This window comes from Aythya marila (assembly GCF_965140915.1).
Source record: "Aythya marila genome assembly, chromosome: 4".
NCBI classification, from domain to species: Eukaryota; Metazoa; Chordata; class Aves; order Anseriformes; family Anatidae; genus Aythya; species Aythya marila.
Window position 1 is genome coordinate 53011657 of NC_139045.1, and position 19893 is coordinate 53031549.

At 39.3% G+C, this 19893-nt stretch overlaps 1 protein-coding gene across 1 annotated transcript in view; it reads left to right on the forward strand.

Moving 5' to 3' along the window:
- The window catches only part of SMIM14 (small integral membrane protein 14), a 39181-nt gene extending 21632 nt beyond the window's left edge, over positions 1–17549 (forward strand). Inside the window, exons 3-5 of the mRNA XM_082759621.1 lie at positions 7102–7150; positions 13778–13926; positions 14388–17549. Of these exons, the coding sequence (XP_082615747.1) occupies positions 7102–7150; positions 13778–13926; positions 14388–14420 (231 nt within the window). The 3' untranslated portion in view covers positions 14421–17549. The remainder of the gene's footprint in view (positions 1–7101; positions 7151–13777; positions 13927–14387) is intronic.
- Positions 17550–19893: the final 2344 nt, after the last annotated feature.

The following is a 19893-nucleotide window of genomic DNA, read 5'->3' on the forward strand; positions in this document are numbered from 1 at the left end:
CAGTAGTGATATTGTCCAGTTATTTCTGCCTTATCCATTTGTTGTCTGGTATTTCATGTAGTCAGAGGCACTGTGAGCTCCTTACGCTGATCCAGACATTCACATTCTTCATTTTCTTTTCCCTGACTCTGCTAATTCGTTCTGCTTCGCATTCACCTACAGTAGGATGTCAGACGTATCCCAGGTCCTCAAGGCCAGTACCAATAAAAGTTACACAATTGGGGGGAAAATAAGGGAAGAATTGAAAAGGCAGATCTATGTGACACCGAGGTGAAAAAGAAAATGAGGATAGGAATGAGTTCTTGGCAAATCAGTGCTCCTGGCCATACAGCGGTCACTCATACTTACCTGCTCCATCTTCCTCCATAAAATTTCATTTTTTCAGTATAAAAGTTAGTGTAATGTTCTCCCTCTCTCATAAGTGGTTGGTGATTCTGGGTCTCGAGACTTGGTTTGTAACCTGGGAATACTGCTCTGAAAGGTACCAGACATCCTTCTCGCCCTTTTGCTGTGGGAGGGAAAATTATTTGTCACCTCACAGGACCAAGCTCCATGTTTTTGTAGCAGACTGATGTTCTGTCCTGGTATGAGCAAGCATTTATTTTATCTTAATTCTGCACTTGCTCATAGAAAATGGGGAGAGCGAGTGGGGAGGGCAATGTTCACTTTTTCCTTGCTTGTTCCTCTAAAAGAAGCTAATGTGGTTTAGGAGACAATTTAAACTATCAGTATGCCCTTCTTTTCTCCTTTTTTCCCCCTTATTTCTCTTGGCTAGCTTGTAGCAGAATAATGCGTGTAGGTGTCATTTTTTTGCGTCTTTAAGTCTGAACTCTGTGGATAATGCTACAATTCAATTTGCAACCTGCCTTGTATTCAGGACTGTCCTATCGTACCACGGCAATTTATCTATCATGTTGTTTACTAAATCATTTATATACTTTGGACAGGACAGATGCGGCTGCCAACAAAGTTTAAACAGTGATTTCATTACCTAGAAGCATCAGAATGCAATCAGAAGTACGCCGTGGGGCTGTCAGCTTCTGCCATAGCTGGGGAGAAAAGGCAGAGCTTACAACTGGTCTGAATTGCAAAACAGTGTTGTCACAAGGGATGATATTTTGCCCTTGTTATCGCACAAAATTTTCTATCAACAGTCCTTATGGTTCCACTTTAAATATACTTTTATTCGGGGATAAATGACCGCATGAAGTTAGTTATTTGTCCTTGCTTCCGTACTTATCTATCCTTTTCTTTTTCTTGCCAACCTTATCTGTCTCTGCTCTCTTATCTTGGTACCTAATTTGTGTGTTTCTTTCACACATTTCTCTGAGCTTTATTCCACCCCAATCTTTTGTATGGAAATCTTTTCCTGACCTGGCTCATGAACTTGCTAATTTTTCAATCACGTCTTTTCTGAGGACTTCTTTCTGATTTGAAGTGTCTCAAAAGTTACTCTAAAAGGCGATTATTTTAATGATCCGTACATAAACAATTTATTTACAGCTCATCTACGGTCAGACAGATGACTGGACTTCACTGATTATAGCTTTGAGTTCCTGCTACTAGCCTCATTCCTCTTTATTACACTGTTTCAAGAGCTGGAAGGTGCTTTTGGATAGGGATTATGTCATTATTTCTTCTGGAAAATGACACATTTGTGAGCTGTGTGATCCTCAGTATCTTCCTGATATTAGGCAAGCACTGTTTGCTTTCTTTTTTTCTCCTTTTTTTTTTTTCCTCCTTTTTTAACCCTAGTTGTATACTTAACCCTTAAAAAGTTTCCCCTTTCAAGTCTTGCTGGATAGGAACTCATAATCTTTTGCCGTCAACCTTAATGAAAAACAGTTTGTCTGAGCAGAGACTGCAAGACCAGTCCCCAGAGACTGTGGGGTAGCAAATTCTGAAAGCTCGTCTGAAGAGGAAGTAAGGGAGTTGTGTGGCACAAGAAGGAGTTCCTGTGAAGGTAGGCAGATGCCTTGAGTCCTCCACAGAAGCTTCCTGTGGTGAGTGGGAAATGCAAAGTAGCCCAACTTCTTTCATGGGAAGACTGAAAGGGATCCCAGGGGCTGAGGTCACTGTGTCGGAAAAACAAGTTCTCTGTTTGGCTCGACGAAGTGGGTTCACTGGGCTCACTATTTCACTTGGACTTCAGTGATTTTGTGGAGCAGCTAGCGTGCAATAGAAGTTCACGCCCTGATTGCACCACACAGCAGCATGTTTGTCTGCTCACGGATTGGGCCTGCATAGGAAAACACAGAGACTTTGCTTCATACAGTGACTTCGCAGAAGTTTTCAGAGGCCGATAGGGAGCCTCCTTTTCTGTGACTGTCCATGATTTGGTCACAGCTGGGGACTGCAAAAAGAGGTGGCTTTCATAAAAAAAAAGTGTAGACTCTTGTCAGAGCACGGCAGGGGGAGCAGCAAGAGCCAGTTGGGTTGCAGGTGTGCTGGATGGGTAGGGGCTGTTGACCCACAAGACCATAGGTTGAAGCCATACTTTACATACGTTGTCAGAGGATTGGTATCTAAACACGGCTGCGTTAGTGTAATCTGAGGCTATGAGCTGTCTTTTGAGGAGAAAAAAAAGGAAAAGGTATTTCAAATTTGAACGGGGAGCCATGCTGAATGTGCCCTTTTGGTTTGTTTTATTTTTGCAATGCAAAATATGAGCATCAAGGGGAAAGAATGAGGAAAGGCCATTTTCTCTCTTACCAACGAAAGCATCTCGGTTTCTTTTTTTTTTTTCTTGACATTTTGTCAGGTTTACATTCAAGATATATCAGTAAGTAGATATTGATTTACTGTAATTCAGCCACTGGTGCCCCCTAGTTCCAAGAACTATCTTATGAGGGGCATCGTATAAACCAGATATTCATATTGACCAAGAGTTCTTGTGGTGTGTGGATTATTAATTTGAATTGTTTTAAACTGTTCAGCCCTTTAAATGTACTTTGAAGGATTTGAAGTTCACAGTTGTACTTTAGATAATGTGCATACATTTGTAATTAGTATTTTTACTTACATTGCCTGCAAGCCTATACTGCTAAAACTAACAAATTTGGAGCCTTTTTAGTTTTTCTTCTGTTTACACTTTGTTCTTACTTCATTTTGGATAATAAGCAATAAATTAGTTCATTTTTGGCTCACATGCACCAAGACATTTACTGTATTTGGATGACAAACTGCACAAAGAATGTTTAAAATTCAGATATAAAACTCTTCATTTAAATAGAAGAAAATAATTTTCTGCAAACATTTAGTTTTATAACATTTGTCATTCTTTCATCTTTTGTTGAGTAAGCCCTGATGTTTCGCTCACCTAATTTCTGTATTATTTTCAAGGGCCTGATCCAAAATACACTGAAAAATATGAAGAAAAGGCTGTTACTGACTTTAGTGGCTATCAGGCCAGGCAGTCAGCTATCTGTCATTCATTAAATTCACATTTTTGTAAGCATTAACATCTCTGAAATATGAATAAGACCAAACCCATCATCAGTAGTATTTGATGCCTTCGAGTACATAAGAGTTAACATATCCTGAGAACCGCTTCTCTACTCAGATTTTTCTTATTGACTCCGAAGCGCTCCCAGCTCTAGCAGTCCTGTGAGCATCATACATTCAAGTTATCACCGTTAAAATTGGCTGAGCAACTGCTGACCTGTAAAAGTGGGGTGTATTTGAAAAGTCTTTTTGTGGGTTTTGTTGAGAAGAAGGAAAGTCTGTTTCAGCTTTTTACTGTTATTGCACAAACTTTCATCCAAACTCCACATCAGAAGAGAAAACCTGAGTACAAAAGATGGCTTATTTCTAGTCCCTGATAATTGCTCTTTTTTCAATTATCTGACAATTGAAATGTCTTGCATTTGAGTTTTTTTCTGGCAATTGCTATGTCCCTGAAGGGTGCAGTTAACAGGAAAGAGAGCTAATTGGTAGGCAAAGGAGCAGTCGTGTTTCAGCAGAAGGTATTACCTTTCCCAACCGTTCACCTTACGTAAGCTTTTCATGCATGTGCCAGAATCTGTGCTCATCTTTTGACTAATTTAGTGACCGTAAAGGATCAGATTTGTACTGGGTTACAGAGTTACAACCTACTTCACCTGAGTGAATTGAGAAAAGCCTGTTTTTACTGCTGCTCCTTTGCAGTCATCTGTTGTGTTTCATCCCAGGAGAGCACCACGCGGCCTGTCATTGAGTTGTTAGAGACAAATCTGTTAGCTGGTAAAGGAAGCCCTCCTACAGCTCGTGCTAGTAGGATAGTGAGGTTTTACATGTGCTGTACTCAGGGGGGGAAGAGAGCATGAGGAGATGCTTGAGTGTGTTTTTGCCTCGTCATCTATGGTTTCTGAAAGCCTGACTACTGTAGAGTCTACGGGTAGTGGTCCTGTGCTAGCACATCTTCTCCAGCACAAGTGGGTTTTGTAAGAAATTTTGGGATTAACTGGAAGAGTTAGCTTCCTAAGAAATATTTTACTGCTGGATATGAATGTAGGAAAGGCTATGCAATGTAATTTTTTTTAGCTGGGATCTTTAAATCTGCATGATTATATGACCATGTATTGTTTTCAATTTAGAGGAATTTCATATGAATTATAAAAACTGAATTTTTTCATATCTCCTCATGTAACTATTTCACATAATACATTGTTTTTAAACCTACCTTGTAGAGCTAGTTCCTCAATTGCCATGGAAAAAGTGGAATATTTGTTGCCCCAGTCCTTTGGAAAGCACAGCCCCATTAGCAAAGTGCAGATGACTACTTTGTAAAGGTTCCTCTGTACATCGTTCCCCCATGTATACGCAGACTTTTTTTCATATTGGCAGGATATTATCTAGTATAAGAGCATTTCTTTTTTTCAGCGGAGATCTGTAGAGCAATTCCTAATGGTATTTCTCTTAACACTGTTCAGTTACTGAAATATTTATGTCATTGGTGTTGCCAGTAGCACTCATCGTTCTAGGGTCTTGGAGCCTAGGGTCCTATCTGTTGAGAAGTCACCAAGAGTGCCCATGGGGTAAAACTCTGTGCCTTACAGACAAGGAGCCTATGAGCACCCTCTGGGCACACAAAATCTCAGGGCTTTAGTACTTCTGGTGTCTTAATCAGGTGGCCTCCTACTTCAGCAGGCATTTCCAGGCAGCGCATGCCTTTTCAGGCAGAAGTGGCCAAGATGCCCACGTGGCCTTGACCACACCATGCTTCAAGTGCCCCTCGAAGGACAATGGCAGGGCTTCAAGAGGTTGTGTTTGGACAGGGTGTAACGCTTAGAAAGGGAGTAAATAACATCGTGGCTAGAGAGCCCCAAGGCAGTGCTGCCTATCTGGGCAAGTGAGACAAGGCTACCCGAGTATTAGCCACCCTGGGGACTGGGGAGGGACAGGTGGATGTTGTACAATTGTTGATTTGTATAATATTTTGGATCATATACCTATTACCTGTTCTAATTCTGAGCATTATTCTGTGCTGAAGAATACCTGCAAACTGCATTTTACAGATTAGGGATTATAAATTAAGCCCCTTCCAAGATTAAACCCATATAAGAGCAGAAGAAGATTTATGTTGCTGATCTCCGTAAAACATGGGCATGGCTACATCCAGTCTTCTCAGCTGAGGAATCCTTCAGTGTCAGATGTTACCAATTTGTAATGTCTGCTATGTAAAATCTCCCCTTTGAGAAGGACTTCCAAAGGTTAAAAATAAATGAAATTTTGCTTCTATGTAAAAAGGCCCAGAAGTATGCATACTTTGATAACATTTTTTTATAAGGTAAGTAGAAGTCTTTTGCTTGAATTTTCCCTGTTTTTGTTTTTAACTATAGAAATAACCAAAAGATGAAACCCAGCCTTCCCAGTACTTCCTAAGGAACTTCTTGCTAGTCTCCGTAAATTTACTAGCAGATCTTAATATATTAATCAAAGAATGAATGTGGTTAATCTCTAATTACATTTTTTTTTCCTTCTCAAATATGCCTGTAATTAAAGTTCCTATGATCAAAGGAGTTTAAAGTTTTCCAAGTGTCTTTCTCACGCAATTGCCCAGCTGTTTCCTTGGTGTGCTTTGTGTAATATTATGACTACATACAACAAATAAGCATACAATTCATGCCAATAAAAGGGAGATTTGCATTTGTAAAAATTATTCTCACGTTTCTTTCATAAAGAACATCTTTTCTATTTTGCATTTGTGTATTTACATTGATAATAAATAGATTAGCCTGTTGTGACAGAGTATTGGGATTTTGTGGCATTGCTGTGACATAAAACCTGTCGTAAAGCAAATCTCTGTTCTAACCAAGGCATCACAGCAATTCTATAATTTTACAACTTTTATTATTCATCAGTTTAGCTTACCTAAGGAGGGAATAGAACCTATTTCCATAATACAGCAGATTAAATCCCATCCATCTAGCCTCTCCTGGTGAAGAATGGGATATTTGTCTGTATTGACTCTGTCATCTGTAAAATGGTTATAGACAGGTTGGCCAGTGTTGACTTTTCTTGCAGTTACCAAGCTTACCTAGTCTGTAAATGCAAATGATCGTTACAGCTGTGCATGGTAAAAGCGTTTTAATTTTTACCCATCAGTAAGCAGGAAACAGACAGTCAAATACAAGAAAGATGTTAGGTAGAAAAATTAGTAATTGATATGTTTAAATGTGAAACTTAAAATTTGCATCTCTATGCGTAAGTCTGATCATTTATTGTTAGGTAATCACAGAGTACTTCAATGGCACTTGATTCAGATAATAGTAGTACCACCTATTTCAAATCCCAAATGTGTGTGTGGATGGAGAGCATATCAGAATCTGTATCACTATAGATTTTTAATTTGAATTTTAAAGGGCATTCAGTGGCTGCAATTCATGTGGAAGCGATAACACTTTAGTCAGGTGATTTTAAGTTATTATGTAAATAGTGTTCAGGAACTACTTCAGTGACTGGGATTCTTCATGTACTGTAAGCCACGTGATGCAGTAAAAGATGGGTTACAATTTCCCTCCCCTTGAACTTGCGCTCTGATAATACACAGCATCATGATTTCAGTACAAGCTGCCTGAGTCTCATTGCTAACTATCGTGTCTTTCTTTTTCTCTGTTCCAGCTGAGACAATCACAGTCCTACTGCACAGACACAGAATGCCTTCAGGAATGTGAGTAACTATTGAGATCGAGTGCATGGAAGTGAAATAAACAGTCGTAATTGAAATGCAGTCTGACTGGTCCTTGAGATACAGCAGTTGGTCTCTGTTATAGGAACATATTAAATGAAATCAAATACTAGAGTACAGAAATCATGTGGGGGAGGTAATTTCTGCGAATCTGTGATTCAGATTAAGGTTTGTACATTTGAAGCATTGTATGGGAGGGGTGATGGTGAGCGAGCTCAGGTACCAGTACACCAGCACAAGTGTTGAACAGGCACCAAGTGCTATTGAATCTTACCACTGACCTCCGAGTAAGCTTAAAGTTTGATTTTCACCCTAAAGAGAGAATCTGGAGAATGGTGTTATTTTCACTCTTACTGTCATGGCAGCCTAACCAGTAAAGCCTGGATATTCAGCTATTGCAGCTCTGGCTGTTAAGCCAACATATGCCATGACCGTGTCTCTGTTTGAGTCGGTGGCTGTATAGTTAATGAAGCAGAGTACTGATGTGTACACTGCCTTGAAATTTGCTGTGAAACACATCAGAAACAAACCCTCCCAAACAATGAGCATTACTGGGATAATCAAACGTTACCAGCTTCTGCAGGGAAGTATGACTGTGTAGAAGTTATGCAGCAATGTGAGCTTGCCCTGAGGTGCTCTGTTTACACTCTTCATAGTCTGGAGTGAACATTGCCAAACACTTAAAAAAAAAAATGAAGTGGATCTGTTTTTCCTATATTGCTTTACCAATTGAGCATGTGAACACACTCAATTAGCCTGCATGAGGACTACTGTGAGACTCCAGGGAGCACCTGAGCAGTGCTCCTGGAAGTAGGAGCTGCTGGTGCTCTTCTGCAAGAGGTGTTTGTGTCTTCTACAGGTCTGGGAGCAGCGCAGTCAAGGTTTCTCAGATGCTGGGGAGAGTGCATACCTTCATTCACTCATGTTCCTCCTTCTTCAGTCCCCAGTAAATCCTGGTTAGAGACAGGCATCTAGCTTGTATTTGCACTGTGTCCTCCCAGCGTGCCACGCTCCCAGATTCATAGTCATGATGGGCTGAAGAGGAAAACCTATGAGCTCTAAAAAAGTGGGAAGCACATCTGCCATAATGGCACCGTTGGCTGTACTTTTTCCTTATGGACTTTCCAGCCATGCATCTGAGACCTCCAGCAACCCTCCTCTCCCAAATGCACCTGTCCTTTTTAGTCTCCTAGACCTTAGGCTTCTATGTCTATTGTTTTTCTTCAATCTAGGAGAGGAAATCATCAGTATTTATACGTCCCTTAGGCTAAAGGCTGTATAAATGAGTAAGTTCTCTTATGTATGAGCACAAAGCTTATGGGATTGCTTTTGTGCTACCAAGTCATAGTACAGTGGAGACGTGAGCGGTTTGTGGCAAATTGCTTTCCATCCTGAAAGGGATCCATGTAATAACTGTCTGTGCAGATGCAAGCAGTTTGGCAGCAATTGTTCCAAACCAGTGGTTTATTTCAAAAACCAAAGCAAAAATGATAGAGTAAATCCTCCCCTATGTTATTATATTGCTTTAAATTTAGTTCCAGCGAAGGTATTTTTTTTGCTGATGCAATGACAGCGACTGCCTATTTGTCAGATTATTCTGTGATGCTTCTGTGGTTCTGTACTTGGGCCAACTCCCAGGAGTGAAAGTCAAAAATAAACAGATTGAGCCTGCAAAAGCTTCTAGAGACGTTTTCAGAGACAGATTAAAACAATTTTGGACCAATCTTCTGCCCATTGCCTCATTCCCATTCTTTTGAGCTGTATCACGATGAGCTTGTGATTGAGGCGGGTCTTCTCTTCCCTAAGTCCCAGAGCTTCATTTTGTGTTACTTGCTGCCTTTGATTCCTCATTTCAGGACCTCAGTATGAAGAAACTCGTTTGACTCCCACCCATTTGCTCATTCCCTGGATTTGGTCTTCGTTTTGGAAGCACAGCTGGGAGTGTTATCACACACGGATTCTTAAGTTGCAGAGTTGTGGAATAACTGATGAAACGTATGTGGTTTTGTTCTGGGAAACGTCAGGGCTGTGGCTCAGCCAGTGTCACAGCAGTGTCATGAGTTTTGCTGTTGATACCAGCTGGAAGTTTTCAGAAACGCCCTATATTCATTCTTCCCAAGTACACATTTCATTTCTTCAACCCTTGATTTCAGATCTTTTTTAGAGTTCAGGAGCCGGATCAAAACAGTAGCACCAACTGAAGTACAAGACTCCCTCACTCACATTTCTGTGTTACTAGCTCTAAATTCTTTTTAATGGTTGTTTGCCCCATTATATTGTAGTGACTGCCTTGTGGAAAGTTTTCTGCTGGGTCCAGGGCCAGTGCTTTTAGATTTGTGCTCCTACTACAGGAGGATATGAGCACCACTTCAGAGAGAATTTGGTTGCTCTGCTCGATGGCTGTTCTCCATCAGGATATCTGCTGTGATGGGAAGGCATCAGGGTCTGATGACTGTCCCCTCTGTTTCAGTGGGTGCCTTGGAGGAAGAAGGCTGCAAATTTCTTGTGACACATTAATGTTCTGTGGGATTCTTTATGCTCAGGAAATCAGAAGGTCTTACGGGATCTTACAGTTTCCAATAAAATGAGGAATAGAAGCGATAATTCTTTTCTGAATTCTGCCTAATGCAAATGTAGGGTAGCAGAGTGGAGAGTGTTTCTCTGAAGTGTGTTCCAGTTGTAACATCAGTGGTTCATCCAGCCCAGGGAGGATCCCCACCTGGCAGGGGGCTGCACTGATGGCTCATGGCCCTTCAAAGTCATCCTACCCCGTGGAAGGAAATCAGGGGCCACCGCCTGAGTTTTTTCTCTGTGCTCTAGCAATTCCCAGATGTAGTGACCTGGATTCTCCGCACTCATATTTTCTACACTACTCTTTTCTGTGCTCTGCTGGTTTGTAATGTTAACAGTCGAGAGATGACTGTCTGAAACATTGTCTACCCTACTTCCAAATTTTTATGTGTTTGAAAATTAATGTGTATCAGTGATTCATGTTGAGTTGGACTCCTCTGGGGGAGTCACAGCATCCTGACGTAACGACATGAAACATCTGCCAGCTCTTCCCTCCCTGTTCTGGTAATTCCTTTCTCCCTTCCTCTGCTTGAGTCCGTTTTGGCTCTCTTCAGTTTCCTTATCCCTGCCTTTGAGTCTGCCGGCTTGCAGGGGTTATCTGCTGAAGGTCCCATTGGCTCTTCATCTTCCCTGGTAATTCATCTGTAAGATACCTCTCTTCATATGGTTTCCTGCCTTTCTTTCACAGAACAGGAAAGGCTAAAAACACTGTGGAAAGAAAAAGACACAAGTCTGAGAGCATACTTTTGTCTTTCCACATGCAGATGTTAAACAGTAAAAAGCTGAAGATCCAAAGGAGACATTTCTGCCATGAGAGGGCAGACAAAAAGCACCACATGGATTATATTTTTACTGTAAAATAAATGCAGTCTTTCCTTCTTTTCTCTAGAGTACAACCTCACTTTGAATGAAAAATAGTACTTTAAGAGGAGAACTAATCTCATGCATGGAGTATTTAACAAGGGTATTTGCTTATTTTAATTCTTGAGATTTCAGTTGCTTGATGAGAAGGTGGTTGACCTTCAATCTTTAGAAATTATTTTTACCAAACTCATCATTTTAGTATCTTTGACTGCCTCTTAGTAGAACATTAAATGAAGTGGCAAACATCTGCCACATAAGATTTTTTTTTGCCTTCCAGTCTCTCTCTGAGAGAAGACTGGCTGATGTGGCCTAGTGTTGTTTTGTTACCTGTTGTAGTCTCTGTTTCTATAGCAGAAAGCAAGCCAAAGAATATATAGCTTGTATGTGGAGCAACAGCTATGACTCAGTGTATTTGTTATCTTCCATGGGAGTTCATCCCACAGTCTCAAGCCATCCCTTCATAAAACTTCCTCCTGCACAGAGATAATTCAGCCATGGCATAAAAAAAATCCGGGGGCAGAGCTGCTCCCAGGCTTCGTTCGGAGTTGCATGGGTATGTAGGTATGCTGCGCCCGAGGGACCAGGTGCTCTGAAAATAAAGACCTTGGGCTGGGTTTGGTGTTCTGTGGAAAGCCAGGTTGGAGACTATAAGCTTCATTTCACTCAGTGCGATAGGTTATAAGGGGGAAACGTACTGCAGTGTTCTTGTAGTTGGTGTCTCCCAAGCACTGAAGATTAATAACTAGATCTTGCTGTAATCAAAATGGATGGTGGCAGGGGCATTCGTTTGTGAGGTCAGGACAGGACAATTTCTTAGTTATCTGGAGAAATTAGAAAATATCACCCAGGTAACCTTTAACAGATTAAAAGGATAACCTTTAATCTTCAAGAAATCAAAAAACACCCAAAAATTACCTCAGAATATCAATGATAGGTAGAACTACTTTGTGAACTCTCAGAATGTTTTCTTGTGGCCATCAGCATAAATTGCATCCTACCTGGTTTCAGCTTCTCTCAGCCTTTCTTTATCCATAGGCTGGTCTTATATGATTACCTTGTGATCTTTGTGCTGGAGCTCTTTGTAGCGTAAGATTCACGACTTCTACACACTATTTCTCCCATTAGCTGTAACAGCTTCTTATTTGCATCTCAAAAGCTTGGAAATGTGTTATTTACCCCAGCTGTGTGAGACTTTGCTTATTCTCATCTCCTCATGTCAAGAGATTAACGTAGCAGATTCTGAAATCTCTCTCATCCGTATTAAGACACATGGCCATTTGTAACAGAAGTGGCTTTAGTGGTACTTGAATAGTATAAACAGTGTTGTGGCTGTTTTAGGACCTGGCATGCTTTAAGTAGGTAGAGCAGGGCCAAGCCGTGTTAGATCAGCTGTTGTCTCACTTAGTCTTGAACACGTTTTGGCACATCTGGCTCCATCCAAACGGTATTACAACGCACGCTGGTAGGATTTGTGCCTTGTAGGAATGCCTGTGGTTTCCCACTGTGGTTCCTTTAACTCCCTTCCTTGACCTGTAGCATGAGCCAACCTACCACCATTTACTTGCCCTAAATCCCGTTTAACCACAAGCCTTAAGTGCTCTATGGTTCACCAAAAAATCCAACAACTTCGAGGAAGGCAGCCTGACCAGTCCATTTCCCTGCATTGTGTGGAATCCAGTCTAACAAGTGATCTGAATTTTCAACGCACTGCTGAGCATATGTGCCAAAGCAGGTACCTAAGGCTGTCCTATGTGCTGCTGAAGGTGGTCTCAAGGTCGCTATTAATTCTGGAAGCCCCCAGATGAAGCAGTTGTTCTTCTCATGCCAAATTGCATGCTGATTTGCTGGCCTGCTTATATAAAAAAGGTCATCCAAGATTTGACATACTGATACATCACATTACGTATGTTTTCTGAGTCAGTTTTGTGTTAGAATTTAATGAGCTAAAGGCTGTAAGATTCTCATTTATTCACTTCACACTATTCCTCATATACAGCACCCTTAGACTTAGATCTCCAAGCAAATTGTCACTTTTCATTGTATATATTTCTAATAAAGTTCCTGCACATTGGCAACTTCTTAAGTTTTGAATTGTCTGTATTTTGGATGTTCAAAAGGCAGGAACTATATGGCAGTTTCATTTGCTCAAACGTGTTAATGATTTTGTAGATACCATGAGAAGTATGAGCTTCCATAACACTTTTTTTTTTTTTTTTTTTGACATTTTTGAGTGTATATGACGTTGGTAAGGGACATCAGTCCAAAAGCCCTGGTTTGTAGGTCTTACTCACAGAACAGCAGTGTTGTGCATGGGATAGCTAGCTGTAAGCTTCCCCATGGTGGCCCACTGCTGTATCTTAACTGGGTTATCAAGAAACCACTTTCTCAGAAGAGCCTCTGATAGCAATGCTACCCAGTATGACAATGATGAGGACAGTTCTTTGGTATCAACAAGCCTTCAAAGAAATGACTGACTTCAGCAGTTTACTGGGTATAAGTTACCTAAAAAACATTAAATCGTAGCAGCTTCCAACCCATATTGCATCCAGACTTGACTCTATGAGATGATCCAAATGAGTTGATGAGACAACCAAAAATCTGATGGATACAAGTGTTCCTGTGAAATTTTCCCATGTGTTAAAGTTTTCATCTGAAGTAGTAAATAAAATAGAATAGCTCTTCTTGTTTTGAAGGTTATTCATTATAGCTTTGTATTAAATGCCTTTGAAAACAAACAGTTAACACTTAAAATCAATGACAGATTTTCTGTTGTTTCAGATAGTGCATTTTCAGGAAGTGAGAAAAAAGCAATTAGCCTTACACATTACTAAACGAATCTCTTTGATTCTGGTAGTTTTATGGACTAGAACATTACTTGTTTTATAGGTAGCATGGAGGGGAAGCTAGTTTAGAGATGAAGATGCTAATCTTGAGAATCAAGTTGAATTCTGTACTGTGCCACAGATTTCATGCATGGTGGTCAAGTTGCAAGGTCTACCAGATGAATGTGATTTTTTAAAAGAAGTGACACTAACCAAAAGGAAGGAATAACTAGGAAAATTGATTGAAAAATATTTCCCTTTTTTTCTGGTATTTATATTGCATTTTTGTTTTAATTTTGAAGAAAACTCTGCTGTCACCCTGTTTTATAACTTGAGTTTTCCTTGTCTTTAGTGCCAGGACCAAATTTCTCCGGTGACAATGGCATCAGCTTTGCCATGATAGTGATGGCCTGGGTTGTGATTGCATTTGTCTTGTTCTTACTGAGACCTAGTAATCTGAGGGATTCCAGTACAGCCGGAAAGCCCACCAGCCCACGTCATGTAAGTGTCTTAGAGGGACTACAATAGTTTAAATGTATTTGGTTTTAATACAGATCACGTTGCAGTCATTGTTTTTTTTTTCCTTAAATTGTTTTTCCTGTACTTTCTTCTCTGTTTTCTTGGAACTCTATTTAAAATGTAAATAAGTCAAACCAAAGTGACTGTAGAATCACAAAGGCCAGCTCTGAGGTCTGCCATCAGATGGAGCTAAGGTGCATAGGTGCGTATGCATAGATGCCTGAGGGTGGGTAAGGACGTTCTGTGGGCACTGTCTCTGGCTGGAACTGCCTCCTGCCTTCTTATGTGTCATAGATTTTAGGTAAGTAACAAAATTATAGCATGAAAACGTGAAAAAGAAAAAAGTATCCTGAGTTTTTTTCATTTTTTCATTGCTAAATCTTCTTTTGTGAGGTACTATTCCTAATCCTGTTCATGCTTTTTTTCTTCCTTCCTTCTGCTAGGGACAAGAACCACCCGCCCCACCAGTGGACTAGAGCTTTCAGGATCAGAAAGGTTCAGCAGCTAAAACCTTGCACGACCAAATGGACGAAGTGACCAGATTACTCCAAAACCCCATTCAATATTGTTCTTTTCTCATTTATATAGAGCAGAATCCAGCAGTTATCTACACGAACTGCTTTTAGCTACTTCAATTTTAAGTTAATTTTTGCTTTGTATATTACTACAATCCCTGGTAGGTTATAATTTGAATAATGATAAGGTGTTGCAGGGTTTTTTTGGTTGTTACCATAACTGTGGACATTCCACTCAGTCTTGTTACAGTGATCTTAATTTCTTTGCAGTGGTTTCTGATATGCATTGAAAGAAAATGAAAATCCCTGTGCATCTATAATAATGGAAAAAATTACAGATCTTTCTTCAGATTAATCCATATTTTTTCCTCCAGTATACTTTTGAGAGTTATATTATGGTTGCAACTATTAGTTTAGTTGTGCTGTGAAAAAAAAGAAATTATTTTATATTTGCCCTGGGTTCAGAGCAGCTTTTAGCCTGGTCTTCGGACCACTAATATAGTTTTTAGAATTGTTGGCAAAAGCACGGATTTTCCACTAGAATTAAACTGTATGTTTGTGTGCGTGTGCAAAGAAGTGAATGTGATATAACTGCTACTGTCAAAGTCTTGACATATATATTGGGAACTGTACACAAAAGATATTACCACCAAAAAAGAAATTAATTTAATCTTCTTCTTTAATAAATGATGCATCTTATTCAATATATTTTCAAAAATATATATTCCAAAATCAGATTTATTTACTTAGAGACTTTATGAGAAATATAGTGAGAAGAACTTGGCAGAATTTTCTGTCCTTGTATAGTCATTTAATAATCATTATTTTAAGTTTTTAGCCACAAAGTAATGTGGCTAAATGGGCAGGATGAAATCATACCAAGAGGTTACCAACTTCTGGTATGCAACACGTCCTGGATGTTCAGTTTTCTTCACTTGTACGTTATCAGCAATTCCTGACATTTCATCCTTATCTACTGGTTGTAATTGTAGAATAACAAAATTGCAGGTGACTACATATGGCATGTCTCTTCCCTCTACTACTTGTGTGTATGTGTGGTGTGTTTATGTGTGTGTATGTGTGGCTGTGCACATACTGGTGCACATCTCCCATTGTAGCAAATGGGAATGACTTTTTTATGTACATTAATTTAAGAACATTTTAAAGATGTACAGAAAAGCAACACTGTATATTTTTCTTGATCAATATGAAAAATTGATGAGAATAATGTAAAGAACATTTTTATGTTACCAACATGAAGCTTCTTTCCATAAAGGTCAGTAGAACAGGCAGATGGGAATTCAAGGCCTTACTCTAGAAACCTTTATTTCATGAGGACTTTAGTTACAGAGCTGAAGGGACTAACTGTTCAGGTGCATCAAGGTTTGTATTGATGGGCTCTTATAAAAATCTCACATCAGTCCCGTGGTTGACAGGCACAGGGTTTTCCTCCTCAGGGTAAGCAGTGGGCCAGCTAAGCCTCCTTGCAAAGGTACAGTGTAGGCCTGAAGAAAGGCTTCTCTAGTTTGATGTAATCTCCCTTTGAATTTCAGTGGAATAGCATGCTCCCAAGCACAGGATGAGTTAAAAATCAAACGAATGAAGAAGATTGGGCCAGGTGCTCTCAGTGACATCCATGTGTTGCCCTGTAAAGCAGTGGAGTTGCGGCAGAGAAGCTGAGTTTGTCCTGTTGTGTCTAATGGTGTCCAGGCCACAAACACTGTGTAAAGGTGTCACTGGGACAAGCAGTCTGACGGTGCTTGCTTTTTGCCTTGTACGTTTCTGTTTGGAATACTTGTTGGAACAAAGCAAGTAATTTGGCCTCATTTTGTTGAACCAACAAGGAAATATGTATAATCTACTACACTGACCTTTTCTCCAAGATTTTTTGGCCAGAATCCTTTACTACTGGATGCATAAAACAGGCTTCCAATTGATTTAAAATTTAAATAAATAAGTAAAAATGAAACAGGCTTCATTTCAGCCAGATCGAGCCACTCCTCATCCTGCTGGAAGTTAGTGAGATTTACAGGAGATGCGCCTCACTCACGAGGATTGTTCTTGCTTTATGTAAATGTCTCTGGATGTATTTGTAAAACTCACCATGTGCTCCCAGCTCTAGCGGTCTTGGCAAACAAACTTTCTGTTCAGAGTAATGTTGTGTTTTACATTTAAATGAACTGTCTTTGCTTGAAATTCCTCTAAGTAATTGCCCCAGTGATTTTATACCTGTATGCTTTCCTCATGTAAATTGCTATTTTAAATTTTCTATGGAAAAGAAAATCATTGGAATATTTTATTTGAAATGTTTTACTAAAGAGCCAGGCCACTATCCCAAATCAAAATGTATGCCTTTTAAATTCAGATACTCTCTCCAAGACACAACCTCCAGACCACCACTCTTAATGAAAAGATAGGACTGTATTTTGCCACTCTTATTCATGTTAAATAGTGCCTTACTCATCCAGTAGTTGCACTGAAGCTTGTGGGACTACTCTGAGATAATGTACTAGTAGCAGCTTTGGTAAGGGTGGCAGAAATCTGGCCTTCAGTGGTGTGGTTTGCTGACATAACTGTATCATGGTTACAGGTGCTTATGGTAAATTTTGAAAAGAAGCGTGGAAGAGATTAGTGGGATGTGAAGCTTCGGGATATAATTAATTCTCTAATAACGGTTTTAAGCTCAGATAGTAAGAGACACAAGTTGTAGCAACTTGGGAAATATGGAGGAAAGTTTACAATTATACCTTAGCTTAGAACTTTGTTAAAACAATAGTATTTTTAGAGTCTGCTTAACACAATTACTATACTCTGAAATGAGAAATCATATGTATTCATGTATTGTCTGCCGATCACTTAGCCTTGTAATGTTCATTATTGAAAAAGGAAGAGTGACGATGTGATGTATCTAATGTAAATCAGTGGTTTAAAATGTCTGAATTATGCCAAACAAAAAATCATCTGTGCCATTTGCAGTTTCCTAGTAATCTTTTACTGAGTACTTGGATTGGGATAAAGGGCTTGTACTATGCACTTTTTATTGACTAAACAAAATAAATAGCAATCATTAGTAAGCTTTTGTCTTGGTCTGTTACTTTGTATGAGCTGAAGGACTGCGCCAACTTATGAATTTCTAAGGTGATTTGAAATAAGTACCAGTAAAAATAGAAATGTTGCTGCTTCTTCCCTCCAGAGCACAAATTGCTGAGCTCTGCCCCAGCAGCAGCTCAGGCCAGAGGAGTATTAGGGTTTAAAATAATATACAACTATCCAGAGATAGTGACTATAAATACCAGAGAATCAGAAGCAAAAATTGTATTTTTCTTTAGTAATAATAATTTGATAACATACTTTAGGCATGTATGATCTCAGTCAGGGATTGTTAATGTCTGCTCACCAAGTCTTCCCTTTTACTTGAACGTGAGATTACAAATACGAATAACCCCTAAAACTGAAACTAAGCTTTCTATTTCCAATTTTACTTTTAGGTACACTTGTTGAAATATTTGCCAAGAATATGCATACCTTTTGCGAAAAGTCATGCGGAAAGGAAATGAGAAAAATCCACAAATTTAAATTCACTGTGTTGAATGGATCTGCATAAGCCTGGCTGCTCAAGACCACCAGGCAAGTAGCAAAAATTACTCTGCCTTAGAGCCTGAAAAAACAATACCCTATACAGCATGTTTGGGAGAGATGCATCAAACTGCAATATATTCCAGTAACATGAAGTGGATTCCTTGCACAAACTGACCACTTAGATTGTTTCCTCCTACCCCTACTTGTTCAGTAACAGCAAATGATGCAATTCACTGCAGAGGCATAGAACTTGGGGCTAGGGAAGCAGCAGTGTCTCATGGTGAACCAAATCCTCACCTGCAAAACAGAACAGCTCTGTTGGCTTCTGGAGAATCGTGCTGATCAACATAAGCTGAAGAGCTGGCTCTTGCCATTCAAGAGCAGGTGAGCCTGTGTTGCTTGATCTTGCGTCAAAATTATTGCTTGTTGGCATAGCAGACACTTCATAATAAGGTATAGCAATTAGAATCTGGCTTCCACATTGCATTTTTAACGTCCACAGATAAGAGTGTTGGTCAAAGAGGGCATCTGAAAGACATGTACTTCAATGCATGGCAATAAATATTAATGCAACATATATATGTATATGTATATATATATATACACACACAACTTTTTAAAGGTTTCATTATTCTTGCTTGTATAGAAATTTGTATCTTACACAATGTTAATTGGAAATACAGCAATAATTTCTAGTCAGAGATGAAAAGTAGCAAGCTTAAAAATAAAAAAAAGGATTTTGCACTTACAGCTTGTGTTATGTCCTCCAAGCTATAAATGATGAAACAGAGGAATAATGCAGTTTTCAGACTTATAGCTGCTTTAAAAATCTTGATTTTTTTTTAAATTTCTTCTAATATTTCTTCTGAAAAAAAATCCTTAAAATCTAAGAGAAGATATGAGCAGGTTGATGAAAAAGAAAAACAAACAAAAAAACACTCCATATCATTTCAAAGGTCACAGCCAGTGGTTCAATGTAATAAATAAAATAAAATAAAATCAGAAAACATACAGGACCTCGGTTAAGAGCAGAACTTGCAGATGAAATGATAAATGATAGACTTGCCAGATGACTGGCAAGGAAATGAACCACAGAAACCCTCACAGGACTGGACACTACCAAGTGTAATTTGTATGTAACTATGTGTTACTCTGTGTAACACATAAAAATCTGAGTTTTTTATTGTGGTGGGGGTGGTGAGTAAAAAATCTACTTTTTTTTCAGAATTCCTAGTTATTCCTTGCCTTCCTAGTCATTTCCATTTCATTTTCAAATGAAATTTGCCCCCTTGAAGAGATAATAGCTTGCAAATTAAATCACAAGCATATCTTACATCTGACACCCCCCTGGCTGATTTGTTCTTTGGGGCTTCAGTATGTAGGAGAAAGAGATTAAGCCAAATTTGCTTTTAGCTTTTCTAAAACAGTGGATCAAACCTTTACCTATTTTATGTGAAAATTGTTAAGGCAATGGGAGAACTTGACTAAGGAAAATCCTTCAAAGAAGTAATGCTACAATATGATTTCCAGTGGGGCTATGATGAAAAGCAGTTCCCTATCTGACTTCTTATGTCCATTGCACTACTTTTAGCATTTAAAACTTCCTTATTGTTTTATTGAAACGGTTGTTATGCCTGAAATCTCCCTCCTGTTGGGAGATTATTATGCTCCATATTCATAATGGCAATTCTGCTGCCCACAGCCCTGTTTCTGAAGGAAGAGCTTTGATGTCTGCTATAATGTTTGTGGTTTGCAGAAGAACATCAGAAGAAAAAAAAAAAAAAAAAGAGGTATTTACTAAACAATAGATAAGGCCTTCAACTGTAATCATGCCTGGGAGGAAGTGTGAATAATT